This window comes from Phaethon lepturus, unplaced genomic scaffold (assembly GCF_000687285.1).
Source record: "Phaethon lepturus isolate BGI_N335 unplaced genomic scaffold, ASM68728v1 scaffold4732, whole genome shotgun sequence".
Lineage (NCBI taxonomy): Eukaryota > Metazoa > Chordata > Aves > Phaethontiformes > Phaethontidae > Phaethon > Phaethon lepturus.
In genome coordinates, this window is record NW_010521108.1 from 155,328 (window position 1) to 176,651 (window position 21,324).

The 21,324-nt window shown below is 35.2% G+C and overlaps 1 protein-coding gene across 1 annotated transcript in view; it reads left to right on the plus strand.

Annotated features, from left to right (window-relative positions):
• Positions 1–15,184, plus strand: part of UNC13C (unc-13 homolog C (C. elegans)) — a 163,971-nt gene extending 148,787 nt beyond the window's left edge. Inside the window, 3 exon segments of the mRNA XM_010281395.1 lie at positions 12,570–12,662; positions 13,423–13,582; positions 14,508–15,184. Of these exon segments, the coding sequence (XP_010279697.1) occupies positions 12,570–12,662; positions 13,423–13,582; positions 14,508–14,793 (539 nt within the window). The 3' untranslated portion in view covers positions 14,794–15,184.
• The last annotated feature ends 6,140 nt before the right edge of the window (positions 15,185–21,324 follow it).

Sequence of the window (21,324 nt, forward strand, 5' to 3'; positions counted from 1 at the left end):
GGTGATGGGCATTTTTACAAATGCGCTGTCTGCCATTTAATGTCTTTGGGAAGGAATACAATTCACTGATCTATAAAGAATTACCCTGCTCCCACTCATGAGAAGCATAAAAGTTTTAATTGGATAGTTAGGCTGAAAATCAAGTGCTTTTACCACTGAAGTACAGTATGTTACAGTATAAAAAGCATGAAAAATTAGTATTGCAGCTTGCCCCAAGATTAATTCCAAGGAATGATTTCCTAGGCAGTTTCCATATTAGACTGAGGATCTATGTTAATAATTCATACATTACAAGTGAGAAAGTTGCTATAAAACTCTAATATGGAAGGAATAGATCCTCTTCCCCCCCCCAAATTAATTAATATGGATTTAGGCAGAAAATTATTACATTACTAGTATACTTTGCTTTTCCTTATGCATACTTTCATTGTAACTTCAGGAGAAAAAATCATCCAGGTTATAGCCAGTAAGTCGAGATCTTTTATAAATCCTGAACCACAAACTTGAATTTTCTGATTTTCATCACAATTTCAGCCTGAGGTCTGTGTTCATTTCTGTGCACGCATTAATATACCTATATTTGTACACCAGTATTATCAGAAGCATAGCCACTGGGAATGAAAGTTAAGGAAAAGTGACTCATAGCTTTTCATCATCCTGTAACGTCTCATTTAAAAGAATTAAAAAACTCATTTATTATGACCTCCAGCCTTGCAACCGTAGCTGTATCGTTACTATTTAGTTAAAATGACCCTGTCTGCAAATCAGAAACTTTCTCTGAAGTATAATTAGATTTATATCTGTCCTCATATTTGTACAGGTAACCAAGCCATAATCAATAGACAGATGGATGTAATTAATCTCAAAGCAATAGAAAAAAGAATACTTTCAATCTAAAGAAAATAGCATATTGAATAATAACTATGACTGTAGATGGAAGTGGATGCTCAGTTTTCCTGTCATGACTACTACAATGAGACAATAATCAGGCTTACTTTTAACTGCAGGTGAAGATACTTTTTCATTTCCCATGATTAAACTGCAGTGTTTCTATGAAACTGAAGGGTGCAAAAATGTGTTTGGTGTTAGGACTAATGAAATTAACTGCCATAATCTCACTCTGATTATTTTTCCTTTTCAAAGCACTGCTACAAACTCTTACTTATTCAAACACTTACCTGTTTCGAAAACAGTCTTAAATGACAGTGCTGAGCATAAACCAGCAGTAACTTTTTGAATAATTGACAACATTGTGGGGTTTTTTTCTTGTTTGGTTGTGGGTTTTTTCCCCTGCATATAATGATTTGCCATTTAAAAGGAATAAGATGATGAAAGTTGTAAATTCAGTCCTCACTCAGATCTGTAACCACACTATGAAAATGAAAGATGAAAGAAAACTGTTGTACCAACTTTATTTATTAGACAATAGAGATGTCAGATTAGCATGCTTAGTGCCATAGCTTAAGTTCTGTCACATGCTATCACATTAAACATCTGTCTTTCTGCCTGGGACAAGAGGAGAGAGAGGTTTCTGTTCTTCAATTACATCCCTACTGCTATCCCAGATCTACCATGCACTTTCGGCTTGTTTGGAAATTAAATACTGCTGAGACTCTGATCGTTACAGATTTTAATATTGGTATCAATACGCTAGTAAGGGGGAAGATTATCTAAGTTTGCCCCTTCGTATAAAAAAGGAATTTTATTTCCAGAAAAATAGGCAAAACCTGCCAGCACTTGATCTATTTTAATCCCAACCCACAAATGCAAAATTTGTACAGCAGCATTCTCTTTTGCAAATAAATTATGGGTATTGTTTGGTAGGAAAACTTTTACAATTTTACATGTAATGATTTATAAACTGCTAAGGAGATTTAGTTCCACTTACCTGAAGTTCACCTTTGATATTAACCAGAAGGTGTCCAGGTGATTCTTTACAACCTGTTGTAAGCACATTCTTCTGGATCAGTGTTTTCTTCTTATTCAACCACACACCAGTGTTAGTGCTTCCATGAACCATTTTGGGGAGCTGGTTGCTTTTAGAGTCTCCAAAATGGACGCTATGACCTAAAGGATTTTGAAAAGCCTGAAGGCAGTTTAGTGAAGAGAACTACATTTCGAAGCCTGAGTGACTAGTATCTTATACGCTATATGGTCCTTGATACCTCTGCAAAGGGCATATAAAACACAGCCAAGTGAGGATTCTCGTAGCATCCCTACACCATTAACAAGCAGATCCCCTGAGGTTCAGATCTCCAATTGATTCTGTTTCCTTTGGACTTTTGTCAGCTGTAAATTGTCACTTTTAGCTTGGGCACTACTAATTAATAATATACATTACCTCATACTGTAAAAGGGATTTTTTTTTTTCTTCCTTTAAATTCAGCTGCAGGATAACATTTTCATGTACAATATGCATTGTTTTCAACATCTTTTGTGACCAATCGTCTGTGCACACTATGCTTGCACCAAGCATGAATGTTGTAAAATAGTAACGCACTGCCAAGCCTGACCTCTAAAACCCAGCTCAGTTGCAGGGACGTGTGGGTGTTCAGTGCTGCATGGCTATAACATGCCATGGATGGCAGCCAGCAAGCCAGCACAGAATATCATCAAGGAAAGCTCAAAGGTTTCTGCAAAAGACCATGTATTTGTATATTGATGTATTTATTTATACAACTTGCCAACCTACATAAACTCTAGACAAAAAGCTCAAATTTCAGTTCAGGCAGGACAAGCTAATTTTAACTGAACTTGAGCTAAATTCAACCACAGTTTTGCAATCAAGGCAAAACTATAAAAATCAAAGGACAAACTCTTACCATATTTCTATATTTCAGAAGAGAAGGAACAGACTCAGAACACTGGAGTAAAACTACATCCATGTCTATTTGCGTATTGTACAAACTTTCCTCTACCCTATGGTATATTTGACTTATTGTTACTCAAAGCTCAGACCAGTCCCAGTGATGCTTCTCAAAATTCACTCCTAAAAAAAGAATTTTAAGTCTGGCAGTCACTTTTTTATTGAATGAAGTTATACCTTCACCTTTTAGACTACTTAATTTAAAGGATATCAAATTATAAGGAGATTTACAGTTGTGGTTTAGTTTAGCAACTGCCTTAAATCTTCAGTAATTTCATAAACTATAGCCTGCATTGCAAATGTCTACATTTGGTTAGGATCAACTCTAATAACATTTGGACAAATATGATTTTAGTTTAGCAAACTACATAGAAAGACAGCACCTCAAACATTCCAGTGTCCTGAATTTGCTTTCATTTATTTCTCCAAGGTAAATGCCACTGTTACATCTAAAAATGGCTACTTACTGGAAATAGTCTTATAAATAGTCTTCTTATAAATTTACAGCAGCTTAGTTCTATAAACCTCGTTAGAGAATGCTACCGTTATTGTATACAACGTGGCAATCCATAGTGGCAGGACTGCAATATATTTTTTAGCTTGACTTTTAAAGAGTTGGTATTACTTAAGCAGAAAAATCAATACTCATCTAGCAACATGGAGCTCATACTACAGTCCCTATTTGTGCATTTAAACGGCTGCAGAAAAGGCTATGCTTTCACGTCACCTGGTATTGGATTTCTTCGTTCTTATGCTGGACAATTGAAAGCTAAAAGGGGAAGAAGCATCCAAAAACAAGAAAAGATACTACACAGAATTAAAAATATTTACCTGATGAGAATGAGTAACTATGTAACAGTAACTCCCTACTCGTCCTGTGAAGCCATCAACATGGGCAAGGAAATTACATGATCATAAATGAAGAGAAATCCTTTTCAACTGCCAAGCCAAAATTCGGTTCTGTGTTCCTTTGCAACCTGTAACGGTACAAGGCAAAGCAGAACCTCATTATTGTCCATCTTCTTAAAAATATGGAATCAGATTCAAATGCTAAACTGATAGTTAACTTAGATGACAACAGACTACAGAAAATAAAAATTGTTTAGCAGCTCTTAAAAGTGAAAAAGGAAAGATTTTTTTCTGTTCTTTTGTGTGTCAAAACTGTTGTATTATTAACTGTTATATTTTGAAAGCTCTACCTGTATTCTATCATGAAACTACCGAGCATAACCTATACTTCAGACAAAATTTAACTCAAGAAATAATCCCTGCTTCATCCACCGTAGTTTCAAATTGAGGTCACAATCATGTGTTACGCAACCTTATTTAATGAAAAAACCCAACACAGCCCTGCATTATAAGCAGCAGAAATCAGCGTACAATTACAAGGAAAGTATAGTAAAGAACAACAGAAAACATAACAATGAAGAAGCTCGCAGAATTACAACTATTCTAGCATATGCTAATATCAAAAGAAATGCATTCAGAATAGTGGCAGAAAATAAATATTTTGAAAGTTCACACCTAAAAACCGAGACCATTGGTGAGGCATAAGGTTTCTACAGAACATTCACTTAAGCAGCTGTCACAATAGAAAATTTCTTTGGTTACTCCTTAAATGAAATAGTAAAGCACTTAAGTCTTCAAGAATATGAACACAAGCTACTGGTATCCCTCAGTTACATGACATCGGTTTCAAAAAATAACTTCTTAACGGTATCAGCAGAGCATTCACTACATATATAAACCTCTTCACTTGAGAGGCTATACTTGCCTGTATGCTGCCTGGTTAAAATGCTGAACAGTATCTACACACACATATATGGATGGATGTTGCTAATTGGATACTCACCTCCCAGATCAAAGCCAGCTCATCCCTGGTTTCTTACCTTACGGACATAGAAGCAGCTACAGGTAACAGAGGGTCACAATGGGGTTGTGCAATTGCCAGCCCTCATCACATGAAGCACGGCTTGCACTAGGCAGAGATGAAGGGGAAGGCCTTAGCTGGGGATTCCACCCTGACACTCAAACCAGTACTTTCTACTCACGCCGTTAATATTCTGCTTTATATTGCGCTCTCTGAATTCCTCATATCACTCTGTCTGACATGACAGAACTTCAAATAGGAGAGAATATATTTTGATAGTGTGGCTTTGTCTGAAAGAAGGTATTGAGGTTGACAGAAGGTTCTGCAGCATTGGTAAGCTCTCAGTTGTACAAAGTGACCCTTCAGATAAATTATTTATGTTTTCTAATCAACTACAAACCTAAATCTTTTCAACCTTTTCATGGCAGCCTGGTGAAAGAATGGCTGCTGAAAGTCAGCCACCAAGCAACTGAACTTGGTGCTCAGAATCCCCCAGAATAAGTAATTATCAACAGTTAGTTTGTAGAGCAGCTCCTTAAAGCAAAGCATGTGTTGCAGTTAGTGTGGTTATCATTACTAAAAGCAGGTTTCCCTGCTTACCTGCCTTTTTTCTAACAAACATACAGAAGGCATCATTTATCTTACAAGATCCAGGTCTTAACATTTTCATTTAATACAAAGAGTAAGTTAAAGCTGAATTGTTAAAACATGCACTCAAGATTTTCCTCTAAATTATAGAGCCTCAGGATCCTGTGAAAACAACCCTTGATGAGTGACCCTATCTTTTGTCTTCTAATAAATTAGCAGATGAACCCCAGAAAAAGAGATGTATTTTATTGGCAGTTAATCAGAAAATTGCAAATGTTTGTCTGAATTAAAATGTTGATTTCATAGCTTGTGTAATTCCTGGAGCATTGGGCACTATGAAAGCTTGAATATTTGCTCAACTTTTCCATTCTTATGTCCTATACAGAAAATAAGGTCAAAACATAGGTCCAGTATTAAAAAAAAAAAAAAAAAAAAAAAGGGAAAAAAAGAGGACGAGTATAAAAAAAAAAAAAAAAAAAAAAAAAAATCAGTTACGCTGAAGAAGCTAGCTAGCAAATGGGATAGGACACAGTTACCACAGGTAATGTTGCCAGTTATCTGGTTTCATTGCCTGGCGCACAATGCTTAGCGCACTTTTCCAAGTCAGAGGCACTAAAATCATGTCATGGCTGATTATTAGCTTGCAGGTAGTTGTTCTTCTTTTAAACTAGATTTCTAATCCTCAGAGAGGTAAAGAATGTTTTGAAATCCTGAATCCTAAAAGCCAGAGTAAGGAAAGAGAAAAAATGCAGACCTCCATAGATCTAGGAACTTTTAATACAGCTATAAAGATTGTTTCACAGCCTAGCTTATTCTCTTTGACTACTTGCAAAAATGCTGCAAAAGTCACCACTCACCACAACTTTATGAGTGTCTGGATGAAACAAAGAGAAAGGCAAGCTACAAAAGTCCAGGAAGAAGAAAGTCTTTAAAAAAGCATCTAGCCACAGAACTATAAAAATATAAGAACCTAGACATTAGAAGGAGACAGTGTAGCCATATAGAGAGACTTGATCAAATAAGTATAAGGGAAAGGCTGAAAAAACTCAGTAAGAAAGAATCACTTCCATTTGGTATGGAAATTGGGGAAAGCAGAGAGCTCAAGTAGGGCAGAAAAGAACAATATGAATAATCTAAAATTGATTATAGATCCATGCCAACTGGAGAGGAGAAATACCAACATGGTAATATGAATCTGAGGAATGAGCAAATTATGCAATTCCAAGATGGACAAGAGAAAAAAAAAAAAAACACAAAATTTTGTCAAATCTCGCCTATTATTATTATATAAGCACCGATTGGGTCAGTACAAAACACATTAGTATTTGAAGTCAGATGGCTGTTTGGTACAGGTCAAATTCCTTTTCTGTTTACTGAAGCACTTCCTTTGCAAAAAGTAAAATATTTAATTCATGTTTACCTGCTCAACCTAGGCCTCATTTCAGGCCTTCAATAAATGTATAGAACCATGAATGTATAGAAAACTGAAATATAATTATATGAAGGAAAAAAAAACATATATACACACTATATTTAAGTAAAGGACTTCTGACAATCTATTTTTATATATTCAATAAATTCTGACGTTCAGTGCTTTCCTTCCAAAGCAAATATTAAATTATTACATTGTAATAACTGCAGATAGTATGAAAGCCTTTCAAATACAAATAGGAGCTCTGTCTTCAAACACCTGGGAACAGACACTGATCTACTTTTGGACACTGTGTCAACTGCTTAATAGATTCCAGCTTCCAGAAATTGAATCAATTCTCTCCTCAGAGATACATAACTTCTCGCAGTAGGAGAGGATATAGTACCTTTCTAAGTTCTGTGGAACCTGAGCTGAAAAAGACCGTGAAATTAGATCCACATCAGGTTTTGGACACCCAGCTGCTGGTTTGGGTGACAAAGTCCCATTTTTGACTGAAGTTTGCCTGCAATTCCAAAAAGCTCCAGTTTTGACTGCCTCCTTGTCTCATCTCTCTCTCTTATGCATACACTCTGACAACTTAACTGTATACTTAAGGCTCAACAGATCTATAAACTGGACAGCAGGTAGAGGGAAAAAAAAACAACATCTAATTAACTGCCAAGATTTCTTTTTTTCCTTTTTAATAATTTTGAATAAAACACAATTTTCCAAACAAGTCCTATGAACTTTGTGAATGCAATGTAAGTTTGGGGAAAGGCTCGTAGAGACAACGGAAGGTCTAAAAACATTTGCATCTTGTCCTCGTAAATATTTTGGAAAAAAAGTGAGCCTTACTTTTACAATATGATTGTATAGTTAGAATTGTCACTGCAAGCACCACTAAACAAGAATGGACACTGTACAGACCACAAACACTGTAACAATTACTGCTTCTGGAGTTCAACAGGTGAAAAAAAGAACAAAAAAAAACAAAACAAGAAAAAAGAATTAAATCTGCTGTTATTGAAAGCTGTAATTGTTACTGGATGAAATAAGAACATGGCCCTAGCTGAAGAACAATTACAACATTCCATTACTCTTCTCTTTTGCAGCATAAAAAGAATCCTTGTTTTGCAAGCATGCCCTTAATAGCCCCTTCTCTCTCTGACACACAATTTGCCACTGTCTTTTATTCTTTATGTTGTGAGAAACAGACCCTGAAATAAAGCCTCCTCCAGATTTAAGGATTTTACATGAAATTACCAGCAGGAAGATATGATGACTATCAAAAGATCCTAAAGCAGTTTCAAAAGCAAGAATTGCTATCGTAAGATAGAACATAAGATAGTTGATGTTCCATATCATGAAATGATATGTTAACCTAGGACTATACAACCATTTTCAAACTCTGTACTACAGGCACAGAGCTGATGAATGAGAAGGCTTGCGTGGCTAAGTGCAGGGACAGATTTTTCTCTTAGATTTCGGTACTATGTATTTCTGCCTGACTTTTTTACATCATCAAATTATTGGTTTTTCACTGCTCAGTTTTCAAGGTTGCTGTGTTTCACCTTTGTACAGCTACCAAATTTTGCCATACTGAGCTGTAAATAGAAGAGATTGCAAGACTGATGATAACATTTGTCTAAATGTAATACCAGATAAAAAACTAACTTTGTTAACAGATCAGGCAGTACCTTTTCAGTCACAGCAATTTTATCTTCCATAAGTACTTCTGTATGAGAATTTACATCATTACATAAACTTTCCTATGTTTCTATTAGAATAGAAATAGTGCAAACTGTGGGCACAGCTACAGTGCTGGCTTTAGTAATTATGTACACAAACTCTCCTATCTTAAATACTCACAGCAGCGTAACTGTAGTAGTTGGAGAGTCAGAGCCAACACCTATGAACAGTCCAACAATTAGCTCAGCTTCTCAGATGTGTTTTGCCACTCTTATTGAGGTCCGTGCTGCATACCAACGCTCCTAGTAGTCCCCAAACCGAACTACTCTTAATATTTTCCTTCTCCCTCCAAGAAATTATGGAAGCATCCCAGTTTCCATGTCCCAACTTCCAGAACAGCTGGAAATGCTCCCACTATTTCAAGGTCTTAAATTCTGTTCTTAAATTTTATGCTAGCTCATTTTCTGTGAATCTCATTTCTGCTGGGCTCTTTCTTCCATGCAAACTTAGAAGTTAGTTTCCAAAGTCCTCATGATAGCAAAACTTTTTGAAACTTTTTACTGCTAAAGGATTCAAGCAGGACAAAGAACCCTTTTCACAGAAATGTACTTTTGTGCACAATCACAGACTGATTCAGTAGGAGTCTCTTGCATTTAGCATGAATATTATTCTAGAGAATACAGGGAGTTTCTGTTTTATTTTCACAAAATATACACGGCTCATTTTTCCACCTGTATTTTCTGCTATTTTCTTTACCAGAGCCCACAAGTTCACACTTCTCCAAACATACCTACTAAGGAATAGAAGACAGAAGACTTGGTTTCTGAGTGCATATGTAGCCAATATGACCATCATGACTAGCATTTGACTAGATCCTTGATCCAAAAAGGTTCTCTTTTGTCAAGACCATGAGGGCTGTAGCAACTAATCACATTGATGACTTTCTAGGTGCTAAATAAGGAAAGAATCAAAGCCTGACTCTTTTGGACTTTTTATCCACTGAGGAGCAAGCATCTTTGGCCAGAGGAAATTATTTATTTTCCTTTACAGTTTGTTTGCTGCAATAGAATGACTGCAGTTTAAATGCAGGTTATCACTTTAAAACCCGCCTATGAGAGGATGCTGTATTTTGATTCATATAAATAACCTAACAAATAAAATCTAAAGCGGAATTTAGAGTGGAAGCAGTAATACTAAACCAACCATAAGTTGTTGGTTAGTGTACATACATACACTAGTGTACATACATAAGTTTATATAAAGCAGAATTATTTGTAAGTTTGTTAAGCTTCTAATGAGTTATATTACAGTACTAAAAGGAGAAAAGTGCAATCATTCTCTGCAGTGCAGGGCTAGATATTTGTGTCAGTTACACTGACTTGCTAAGTGTGGCAGGATAAACAGACTCTTCTGTAGTGCAATCAGAATCACTAATTCAAAAAAAAACTAATACCTGCTGTGACTTTACAAAAACTGATAGCAAGAAAAAAAAACCAAAACAGCAGAAACATATCAGACTTTAAAATGAAGTGCCATAGTTCTTGAATGTCAACAAAAACTGCTATAAGCAAATACTGAATGTCCTAGAATTGTACCTCTACTTTGTGCAGCAGGTCAGAGAGAGGGAGGGAGGGAGGGAGGCAGGCAGGGAGGGAGAAAGGAAATGCAAGATGGATGGGGTGGTAACTAAAAGAAATCAAGCTTATATTCTAGACTCCACTAGGAATTGCCTCCACGGGCTGAGGTGTTCTGCTGCAGGAAGTTTCCTCAGCAATAGTGAAATATAGGGTCATTTTAATGTCAGCTGTTTTCAGTACAAAATTGTGTGATGTTTTACACAGATTTCTTTATAACTGTTATCAGATGGTACGATACATACAGGACTAATCCCACTAGATATTTGCAGTACTGCTTAGAGCACCGTTATGAATGGCAGACTACTAGGAAAATGAAAAAGTTCAGTGAGGAGGCATTCACAAGGATATACTTGGCATAGTTAATAAAAAAGTTAGAGAAACAGAACAAGACTTGACTTATCTTGTAGATTCACAGATTTTTGTCTTGGTAAGATCTTATGTTTCACTGTTACAGGTTAGCACAGCACACTCCATTATTGCCATCACCACAGGCTGCTGCATAAGCTATCTAATGAAAATGCTAGTTTTCTTTTAAAACATTCCTGATTTCTCCTAAGGGGGTTTTGGTTTGGATTTTTCTTAAGCTACAGGCTAAAATAAGTAATTCACACTGGCTGATATTTTCAGTGATATTCAGGATCAGCCTGACTCACCTTCCAGTGCAGTCAGTGGTAAATTATTATTAATTTTGATTGGGAGAGCGGTTGAGAACTTCTCGTACTTTCTCTCAGTACGTTCAGTTTATCCTATCTTGAATATGACCCTCTGATTTAGCTGTTGCAAATTCCCGGTTCTCTTCTCCTGTCCAGTTTGGCAATGAAAACTTTTTAATCAGAACAAAAGATAAATGACTTAGAGTTACAGTATGTTCAACTCAAACTTCATAGCTGAAGATGGCTATATGTGGAATCAAAAGCATCGTTCATAAAAAGGTCCACCAGCACAAAAAGAACCTGTTGAATTCCATGCAGTATGTAACAATTTTAAAAGGTGGAATTTCACAATATGAAAGAACAAGACAGACTAAATCTCTAGCCAATGAGAATAACCTATATACAAATATATATTATATATAGTATTGGAGTACTAGCCTGGATAAGTTGCCTTCTGAATTTTAGGTGTTTAAAAAAAGCTAAGTAATCCACATAAAGGAAGGTATTTTCACCCAAGTCAGAACTCCAAGTTAAATGTAACTCCTTTAAAAACACCACATTTTGTATAATGAAAATGCGGCTTTTTTTGAAATCTTGTTTTTTTCTGGACAGACTAATTTTGCATAGCACTTTGCACTCCAAACAATATTTTTTTAAATTCATAAATAAATTTTATTTCAAGCAGCAGAAACTCAGTGTCAATATTATGCTACTCACTGAAAAATGGTCTCAAGATACTGTTTGCAAGAGAAAAGGATATCAGCTTTCACTTTATAATCCTGACCAAATGAGAATTTCCTTTCTCTTCTTAAATAAAAGCTGATTTTACTGTACAGTCAGGTAATACATTGTTTTACTCTTCTAAATAAAGCTATTCTAATGATTTTTACTGAGCTTTTACAGTCCATTTCATTCTTATCTTTTTATACAAGTTTTTTAAAAAAAAAGATGTATTATTTACTGTGAACAAGATTTAGATGATTCTGCTTCTCCTCACATATAGATGGATGGGGAACCAGTGGGATTTCCTACAGAAAATTCTATTTATACAGAAATTCCTGTATAAATAGAAAGAAGATAGAATCTTTCCTCTACTAACCCACAGAAATAGTAGCCAGTTAAAAAGGGGTAGTAATTTGCTTTAGTGTATAGTTCACAGACTGGGGAGCAAGTGCACAGCTCACAGGGTTCAACATTCACAGTAATCCAATTAAAGAACTAGTAAACATCCAGTTTTGTTTATATTGTACTGTTTTAATCTGACCTATTAAAGGATGTTTCAATACATACCGAGGGCCCTTTTAAGGAATCATCATGTGCAATTGACTTAGAACCTGTGCTGGTGCTCAAAAGTTAAACCTCAAAATTAAGTTCCTGACTCCTCTGCCATCCCTACAACCCTACCTTTCTTCTTTAAGCCCCTCTGTCCGTGCTACTGCAGAACTTCAGCAGTTTACTTAGGCACGATTCATCAATAGGATTCATCAATAACAGTACAGAAATAACTTTCCAAATGTGTATTTGCAGTAAGATTTTTGGGGTGCACATGCAAATAATGTTTGACAAAACCACCAACTTTTGCGTTTCAAGAGGCAAACACACCTAATGACAACCATAGTGGTTGGTTCCAGGTGAAAGGGGTTTTATTTTACTGAGGCACTTTACGCTGACATTTGCAATTGCTAGGTACTTTTGTGGCACAATCACTAATGAATCTGTAATGGATTCCTACTTCAATGTGAAATGTCAGAAATTTCTATGTGTTTCTGACAGAAAATACCACTCATCTTTCACTGTCTATTTCTCTCGATGTATTAAGACGACAAATTTGCTAACCTACTAATTACTATTTCAGGTCAAACCACTAATAATTCAGTGGGTGACATATCTATACAGGTGGATGTGTCTACACATCCTGGAACTGGTGAGCATAAAGTCACCGTAAAAGGTAAGTTTCATCACCGTAAAAGGTAAGTTTCAAATAGCTAATTTTAAAAAGAAAGCAACAACAAAATCCAACACGCCCAAGTACTAAATCCTAAGTAAAACATACCAATAATGAAAGAACAAGTATTAAGTATTTCAGTACTTGTAAAGCTATGAGTATGCTTCAGGTAATTGGGATTGTACTTCTTCCTTGCTCAACATCAGCAGAAGTTAAGATTATGCAGGTAAGTACCATCTATGCTTCTCTGTGTAGACAGGTAAAATTTATTATACAAAGTTATAGAGTTATAAATTCAAATGTAAGTGCCAAATTAGACCTCTGAATCGGTTGCATATCATTTCATTTTCCAAAAGCTGTAGCAAAGCCGGGTGGTAAACGACCGCACCAAGACTTTAAAAGTCCCATTTTTAACAAGACGCCTTTGTTCTGCACAGTCTGAATTCCAGAGGAAACCCAGTATCATTTAGATTACTGTAAGCTGATTTTTTTAATTACAATGAAGATATCAGACAAAACAGCTGTTAATGTAAAGCATTTGCAAAAATATATGTTTATATTTACTACTGTTGTAACTGAAAGTAGTCAGATATCTTACTTGGCAGAGAACAGGCAAAGCTCCTCCTAAGCTTGCCAGGTATTGGTATCCTATAGGAAAGTTCTCAGGTCACCTTTCATTGGCTACACAAAGTCATACTGGCTAATTAATTGGAGCTCTTCCAATGGAATTTTATTTAACTTCATTTCTTTTATTTCTTCATAGTTGTAGCAATTAATAACCTAAACTGGCAAACAACAGCTATGTTCCGGCCATTTGTGGAAGTTTGCATATTAGGTCCTAACCTAAGTGACAAGAAAAGAAAACACGGAACGAAGACAAAGAGCAACACCTGGTCACCGAAATACAACGAAACTTTCCAATTGTAAGTCTTTTTTGTCTGTTATGCAAATGTTGTTAGAATTTCTTGCAGTTGAACTGGTAAGAACGTTAAAAAAACATCCTAAGGCCACTAAACACCTCAGAGACCATACAGATGCCACTTCAAAAGTATTTAGTAATTTGTATCTTTGTTTTATATGAAAATGAATGACAACCACTAAGTTTTTAGTCTTACAAAATCTGGTTAAAATGTACAATTCATTTCCCTATACCTAGGATTCTATTTGCCTAAGTAGTTATCTGGACTAAAGCATTAATTATTATGATATCTGGGCCTTTATGACTGTTGAGATATCTAAATACATAAGGGTTGTGCATGTGTCAATCTCTATTATTTAATCCTTAAAGCAATAAGAAACTGTCACCTAACCTGGGGGCTTAAGTTTAGTACTTCTCACAGCACCTCTCACCCGTTTACTCCTCCTCCCGTTTCATAACTGAGACCACCAATTCATTTTCCTCCCCTTACCCCCGACCCTGACTAGGACAGAGTTCATTCTCTCAGTGTCTGACCACAAAGCTCCTTTTGAGGCTTGCTGACAGGGATTTTTCTTTATTTTTTGCAGTTGATTTAAAGGGGTGAGTTATGACAGTTGTGGAACTAGTGGAACATTTTAGGTACTTTCTAGGGAAAGGTAACAGTATTTATTTCAGATATTGAGAAAAGGATGAACTCTGTTTCTATTCAGGTCAATGAGAACAGAGGCTACATCATCAGTAGCATCTGAAAGGTTAAGTGCGTAGAAGGTTTAAAACTAAATGGTATTCTGTTGCAACAAAATGGAACAACAAAAATTAAACTACCACTATCACTTCAATTTTTTACTAGATTTCTAGAGTACATTCATTCCTTGGGGGAATTAAAGTGAACTCCTTGTTCTAAATTTGCTTTTTTTTAATCCATGCAGCATTTTGAGTAATGAAGATAGGCCAGGAGCCTACGAACTTCATCTCTCAGTGAAAGATTACTGCTTTGCTAGGGAAGATCGCATTATAGGAATGACAGTTATTCAGCTGCAAAACATAGCAGAGAAAGGTAGCTGTGCGTCTTGGTATCCCTTGTTGAGAAACATCTCTGTAGATGAAACTGGGTTAACAATTTTGAGAATACTTTCTCAGAGGACCAATGATGAAGTTGCTAAAGAATTCGTAAGACTTAAATCAGAAACAAGATCTGCTGAAGAAATGGCCTAAAATACCCAAGTAATGCAATCTTGTCACCGCCAAGAACATAGATAAAATGCTGTTGTCCGACTAGTGCATGCATGTGCAAATCTGTGGGAATGTTTAACTAACTAACTATGTTTTCAGTGTTTGCCAGTACTTATGTACTATATTTGCAAGGTATGTCAAGGAGCTGTACATCTTTTATACATATTTTGGTCTTTGGTAAAGTACTTGTTCTAATGAAGTGCCAAAACTAAGATTAAGAGTAAATGTTTCTTCATATCTTTTTAAATGTTGGTTTCACCTCATCACAATTCCCTTAGTTTTTTAACATTTATTACTAATTAGCTTTTTTAATTGATTAATAGGCTGTCTCTGTTAAATTACTGTGTTGTTTATTTTAAGTTAAGTTACCTCCGTTACTATTATTTTTAAAGAGTTGTACCTAGTTTTCTTCAAACTATCATTTTATGCAAGCCTCATTTTAGGTATCTTACTGATAACTTTTCTATCATTACTACAGATGCAGTTACTTATAGAAAGTGTTTGTAATTTTATAATTACCAATATAATGATTTTTGCATAAAAACTGAAAAAGGATGGAAATATTTTATGCTAATCTTTTTCCAACCTTTCATAAATATCACTGTGAAGCAATGCTGTTAAAGCAAGAAGCTGTGTTTATCAGAGTTTGTTAATGACGTTTGATATCTTGAGATAACTTCGTTCTTCAAAACTGCCAAGGTAATATCATATTTGTATTAAAAGACTAAGTCAGTATCTATAGAAAAAGACTGCCATACAGTACAGCATATCTGCTTTTAAAAGATCTTTTTTTAAATTATATGGTACTGTACAAGGGTTAGTAGTTTGGAACATGTAACGCCGGTTTGTGGTTTGTTTCTAGAAATTGTTTATGAAAAGAAAAGATGCTGTTAGCATTTTCACTCAGAGTTATTAACGTTGCTTTACATACTTAGCTGTAACATCAGTTAAGTGCTTTATTTATTTTTTTTTAGAGAAGTTCAACAGTTTGTACTTATGCAACATTACTATGTATTGCACTAAAGCAAACTCCGTGTCCTGTAAATATATTTAGTGAGAACTTGTAAAATAAAGTATGAAGAAACTGCTCTCTAGTTTGTTCATTTGATATTATTTACGTGCACATGAAGCCCATGTAGCGGGCTTACAACATAGCTTTACAATAAATCCAAGTACAATTTCAAGTGTCTAGCATCTGACTTTTTTATAAGTGTAAGATTTGATACGTCAGTCTCCTAAAAACTACCATACATGAGGTAGGCTTGTATGTATAATATAATGTTTATAATAATACACATGTCATTGGTTTTGGTTACAGGTGTTTCTAATAACAGAGGTTGGAATTTCCAGCTTTGCTTAGGGAAAAAATAAATAAGAAGGGAGGACATACAGCAAGTATGTTGACGCCAGTCTTTCAAAAATGTAGTATGTGACTCCACTTAGGTAAACCAGGTTCTTTCTGGGATATCTTTTTGAGATATTTAGATGATACTTTCACATTTCAAAAAGTTGATCATTAATTTACGTATTAAGTGACTCCTTAAACAACTCTGAGAATGTAATTTTAATAATGCCTACTAAATATAGGTTACATGTAATCGCAATACTTTCAAAACTCTCCCAATGATTTAGAGACCCAAAAATCAACCTTGAAACTAATCCAAGCCTTTACTGTATTTTGTGTGTTGTGTATACTTAAAAGTAAAATCCAGGTGTAGCTCTAGTAATGTCAAGAAAAGTAAAAAGGATTTTATTTGAGCCTGTATAATACTGCCTCCTGAGAAATTTCTGTATGCCATACTGCTTCTTAACTGTATTTCTGCAAGGTATAGCCCAAAATGTCTACAGTGGACAACACTTAAAACACAGAGTCTATTAACAGTTAACAAGGTTTAATGTCAGAAAACATCAGCAGACTCAGTCTCAAATAAAAAGGAGAATAATCAAGAGATGAGGTGGTTCCTGCAATATAGAACATTATTGTGGTGAAAATACAAGGAGAATTCCACAATAAATCATTTGTGGCTCTGAACCAGAACGGAAAGGCTGGGATGGACAGCTTCTGGGGTTTTTTACCTGGAGCGCTTTTATCATATTTTTCTGTAGCTGTTTATTCTACTGTAAAACGGCACGTATTTTGGTGCAAAATGTATTTGACACCCACTTAACTATTTATGCCCAAGATTCACCTATGAAGGAGTAACAACTGAACTTGTCAAGGAAGTCAATTACTGCTCTTAGTGGTCCCCCTTGGTGGCGCACACTAGAAGTAATCAGGCAATCTGGTAAAGCAAACCCTTATAACCTACAGCTTTAAGCAGTACACTTTAAGGTTTCACTATTTTTAACAGAGAAATATTTACTTCCTGCATCAAAACTTGTCATGTGGAAGATGAGAGAAAAATATGCTAAGTCCACATCGGCTGTTTTAAACATTGTTATGAATCAAAATGCAATTAATATGCAATGGTGTAGCACAAGCAGGTCGAACTTAAACATTTCATGTAATAAACGATTGATATGTAAAAGGATTCAGTACTCTTTTAATCACTGTTATATTCTCTTTTAGGGAAGTAAATATTCCGTTAATGAAAATTTTAATTTATGAGAAAATTTTCTTAATTCAACCAAACTAGCCTTAGTCTACTAACAGCTGTTTCTGCAGTTTCACTTCTCACTGAGAACTGATGTAATCAAGATTCTAGTTGGAAATCTGTTTGTACTGGTTTTTTTCAAAATAGCGAATATAAATACATGCACTTCGGGAAATAAAGGAGAAAAAAAGGCAGGGGAGAACAGCAAAATTAATTTGAGAACAAAATTTTCCATTCTCCAAGGAAGAGTTACTACACAGAAACCATTTGATGTGCACCTGGAAAAACACATTCATTTAGAGGAGCTTGTGATACAACAGCACTTCAGATTAACCCGTATACTCGTAACTGACAATTTTATAAACTCTGTTCAATAAGGGTTAAGAGATTTCTGTCCTTTTTATTTTGTTTTCTAGGGTGGAAACAGGGGAATAGCCAAATATAGGGAACTGAATTAAATTTTCCTTGACATGTTTCATAGCTAGTGTCTGATAAAAAAGGAATTAGTAATGTGTGAATACATAAATATAAGATGAAGTTAATACTAGCACACATTCTGAAATCTAAAACAACTTATCTAAAATAATTTTGTCTAAAGCCATATTTAAATGATACCTGCATTAACATCGCAGCACTTGAACTTTTCGTATGGGACTCTGAACCCAGAAACTGCTAAAATACCAGTGGAAACATCTACCAGCTATAACTAGATCTGCACAGTTCTTCATACACTTTATCTCATTGCGGAGTTAAATTTGTATCAAAATAATATAGAGAGAGATGTTGGGCCATCACCAAGAGAATCAACAAGTCCCAGCAACAAACTACACAAATATTTTGCAAATTTTTTCCTTCCTATTGGCTATAATTATTATAGATAATCTTTTCTATGCAAGTAAGTCTACACTTCAGTAAGATTTCAATCTCCTCTGATGTCACACATGTTCCATCACTGAAAATCCCCCTAAGACATATTTTACTGGATTGTAAATAGTTGTAAAAAGCTTTTCTGTACCCTGGAAGAATCAAGAGATCCTTTATGAAGAATTCAAGAAATGTATGTGCATGTGCAAATGCCACCATTTGGCTTAGTTATCACTCTAGCTATATTCCCCATACATGTTTTAGCATATTCATAACTACTATTTCCTTTGTGCAGCTTCGTGACAGGCATTTTCATTTAAGAGCTCATTTACACAAGCATACTTAATACAAGTATTCCACACTTCTAAGGAGAGTTAATTCGAAGAAGCTTTATAAGTTATTTGTTTCCCATATAAATTAAAGTGATTTACACAGCTTATTCACAGTAGTAGTGAATAGGAATTATTGGCCACTCCAAATCTCACTTTTAAAGGAGAAGGTGAATTGCTTTATTTAACTGTCATTGTTGTTTCCGTAAGAGGACACAGCAGCAGATAGGAGTCCGTTCTCAGTGAAGTCAATGGGAGCTTCTCTCCAACGGCTGCTCTTCAGTCATCTCATTCAAGCTGAGCAATTTCGCTTGAGTTACTGTAACCACTTAGGGTATGTTTTTTCAAAGCTCCATTCAACCTGTGAACTGGAACTCATTAAAAGTTAAGATTGGCTTAACCAGAAAGATGCATCAGAGGGAAGTTAAACTCCTCCAAGTGCTGGATGTGTTTTGATAAACATATGTTATCTTGTCAAGACTGTTTGCATCACTAGTACAGGTTTACACAAGAGAAGGTTTTAAAGGTGCCAAATGTCTACCCTAGAATCATGAAATAACTTAGGTTGGAAGGGACTTCTGGAGAACATCTGGTCCACCTCACTCTCAAAGATTGACCAGTGAAAACAGGCTGTTACATGGAGAACTGCAAAACCAGATGTACCTTCAGGTTTTACACCTTAGACACAATTAGGACGACAGACAAGTCTAATAGCTCAAACATACGGCAAACAGTACATATAAATAGTAGCTTCCATGGCTCTACATCTAACTTGAAGTTGACTGGGCCTCTAACAAAAATTAGCACCATTGCCTTTTAATAGTGATAATTACAAAATCTGTACAGGGTCTCTGTCTTCATTATGAAAACAGGATGTAACAAAATTAGAGCATAGCTGAGTTTATGGATTTAATCATTACAGTTAATACTAATCAAGAATATAATTATTATTTTGGTTTTAAGCTCTCAATTAATTCACAGCTGTCCAAAGCCAACTGTAAATGTTACATCTAATTTCTAACTTTTACTCTTTTATGGTAAGAAAGAGACTGCAAAGTATTTGCTTGTAGAGACCTTTCATCCTTTCTGAATGTCATTTGCCTGCTGTGATTAAATACATGCCGATTTGCAAGGTGTAATCGGCTGGAAAGTTATTGCATTAATGTATTTAAAAGAAAGACTTATGTCTAAGTTCTTCTCTCTTATACAAATTGAGAAAAAAGTTACATATCAAATGTGCAGAACAGAAGAATAAAATCCAGATATTTGAAACTGAATCCAGCATACTTAAACCATGAAAAGTAGTATTTTCCCTGAGCACAAGAAATCTGACTTGAAATTTTGGAGTCAACATCAACAAGCGACCCTGGACCACACATACACAGTACATACAGGAGAGCACCATATGAAAAGCTATCCTGTCAATTAGTGTGGAAAACATGCCAACTAGTGTCAAACAGGAAAGTACCTTTAACTCCAACAGATTATCAACAGAGTTGCTTGAGAAGCTTACAGCACAGAAATAACAAAACAATTATTTTAATTGTTTGTCCTCTAATCTATTTTACTGGTTCTCGTTGATATTCTCATGCTAGTGACTATAGAAATCAAGTTTGTAGGCAAATACTGAAAACAGAAGAATAATTTACCATTACCACATTAGTCCTAATTAAATATCCATTTCTCACAAATCCCTTGAAAACTAAAGAGAAGAGCTCAAACAAGTATGTGGAAAACATTAAATTATTGTATTAAGTTAAATTCAGCTAGCAGACAGAAGATTAACATAAATTAATTCAGTGTTACTTGTAAAATACAGCTGGGCAAGTGTTGGACAAGTATTCAGTTGATTACACATTCTTATTTCGACAGCGTTTTTGTATAATTTTTGTTTGCTTTTTGGCATCGCATTTATGTGATTGACTTCTACTATCAAAAATCCATAGAAATTAATTTTTTTAGGAAACAAATTTAAATTATTTAGAAATTCTAATAAAGAGATGGGAGGCAAACATTAGACTGACTAATGAGCAGCCCTAGGATATTACAAAAAGATGTCACTATTTGTTGAAATAAAGAAAAATTAAAATACGTATATGGAGAATATCTGCTTCTCTTGTGTGCTACTCTGACTGAATGCATATACACACTACAGAGTATAAATCAAATTGTAAATGATGAATCTACAAAATCTAGTTTGAAGACAAACCTAATCAAGAAGAAAATGAACAAAAGGATCTTTTCAAAGATCAGCTTACCTAAACAAACTGTTCCTATGGCCTATGACCATTTTACTATGAGAATTCATGTTCAGATTTCAAAGACTGCAGCAATTACAGCTGATAGCCTTCCCTGTGAATTTAGTTAAATTAATCACTGCAGAATATGAAGTAACAAGTGGGCATACTGTATACTTTGTAGTGAAAGCCATTAAAATGTCATAGATTAATTTTTAACTAAATAAATACAAGATAATCAGAAAAGTTAATCCAAGGAAGAAAGAAAAGTCTGCAATTTAGTATTTTTTCTGTTATTTATTTCTACTACAGAACTGACAGTATGGTAGCAGACTACAGTACAGTCCCAGGATCCAATCTGCACTGACTTGGGGTCTCACTTAAGTTAACACCTATTCCTCTCATTTTTCAGTCCAATATCAGGAGTTGCAGGCAGAGAGGACAACCCAGAGAGCACTACGGGCTATAGAACCAGCTTACTGAGCGGTT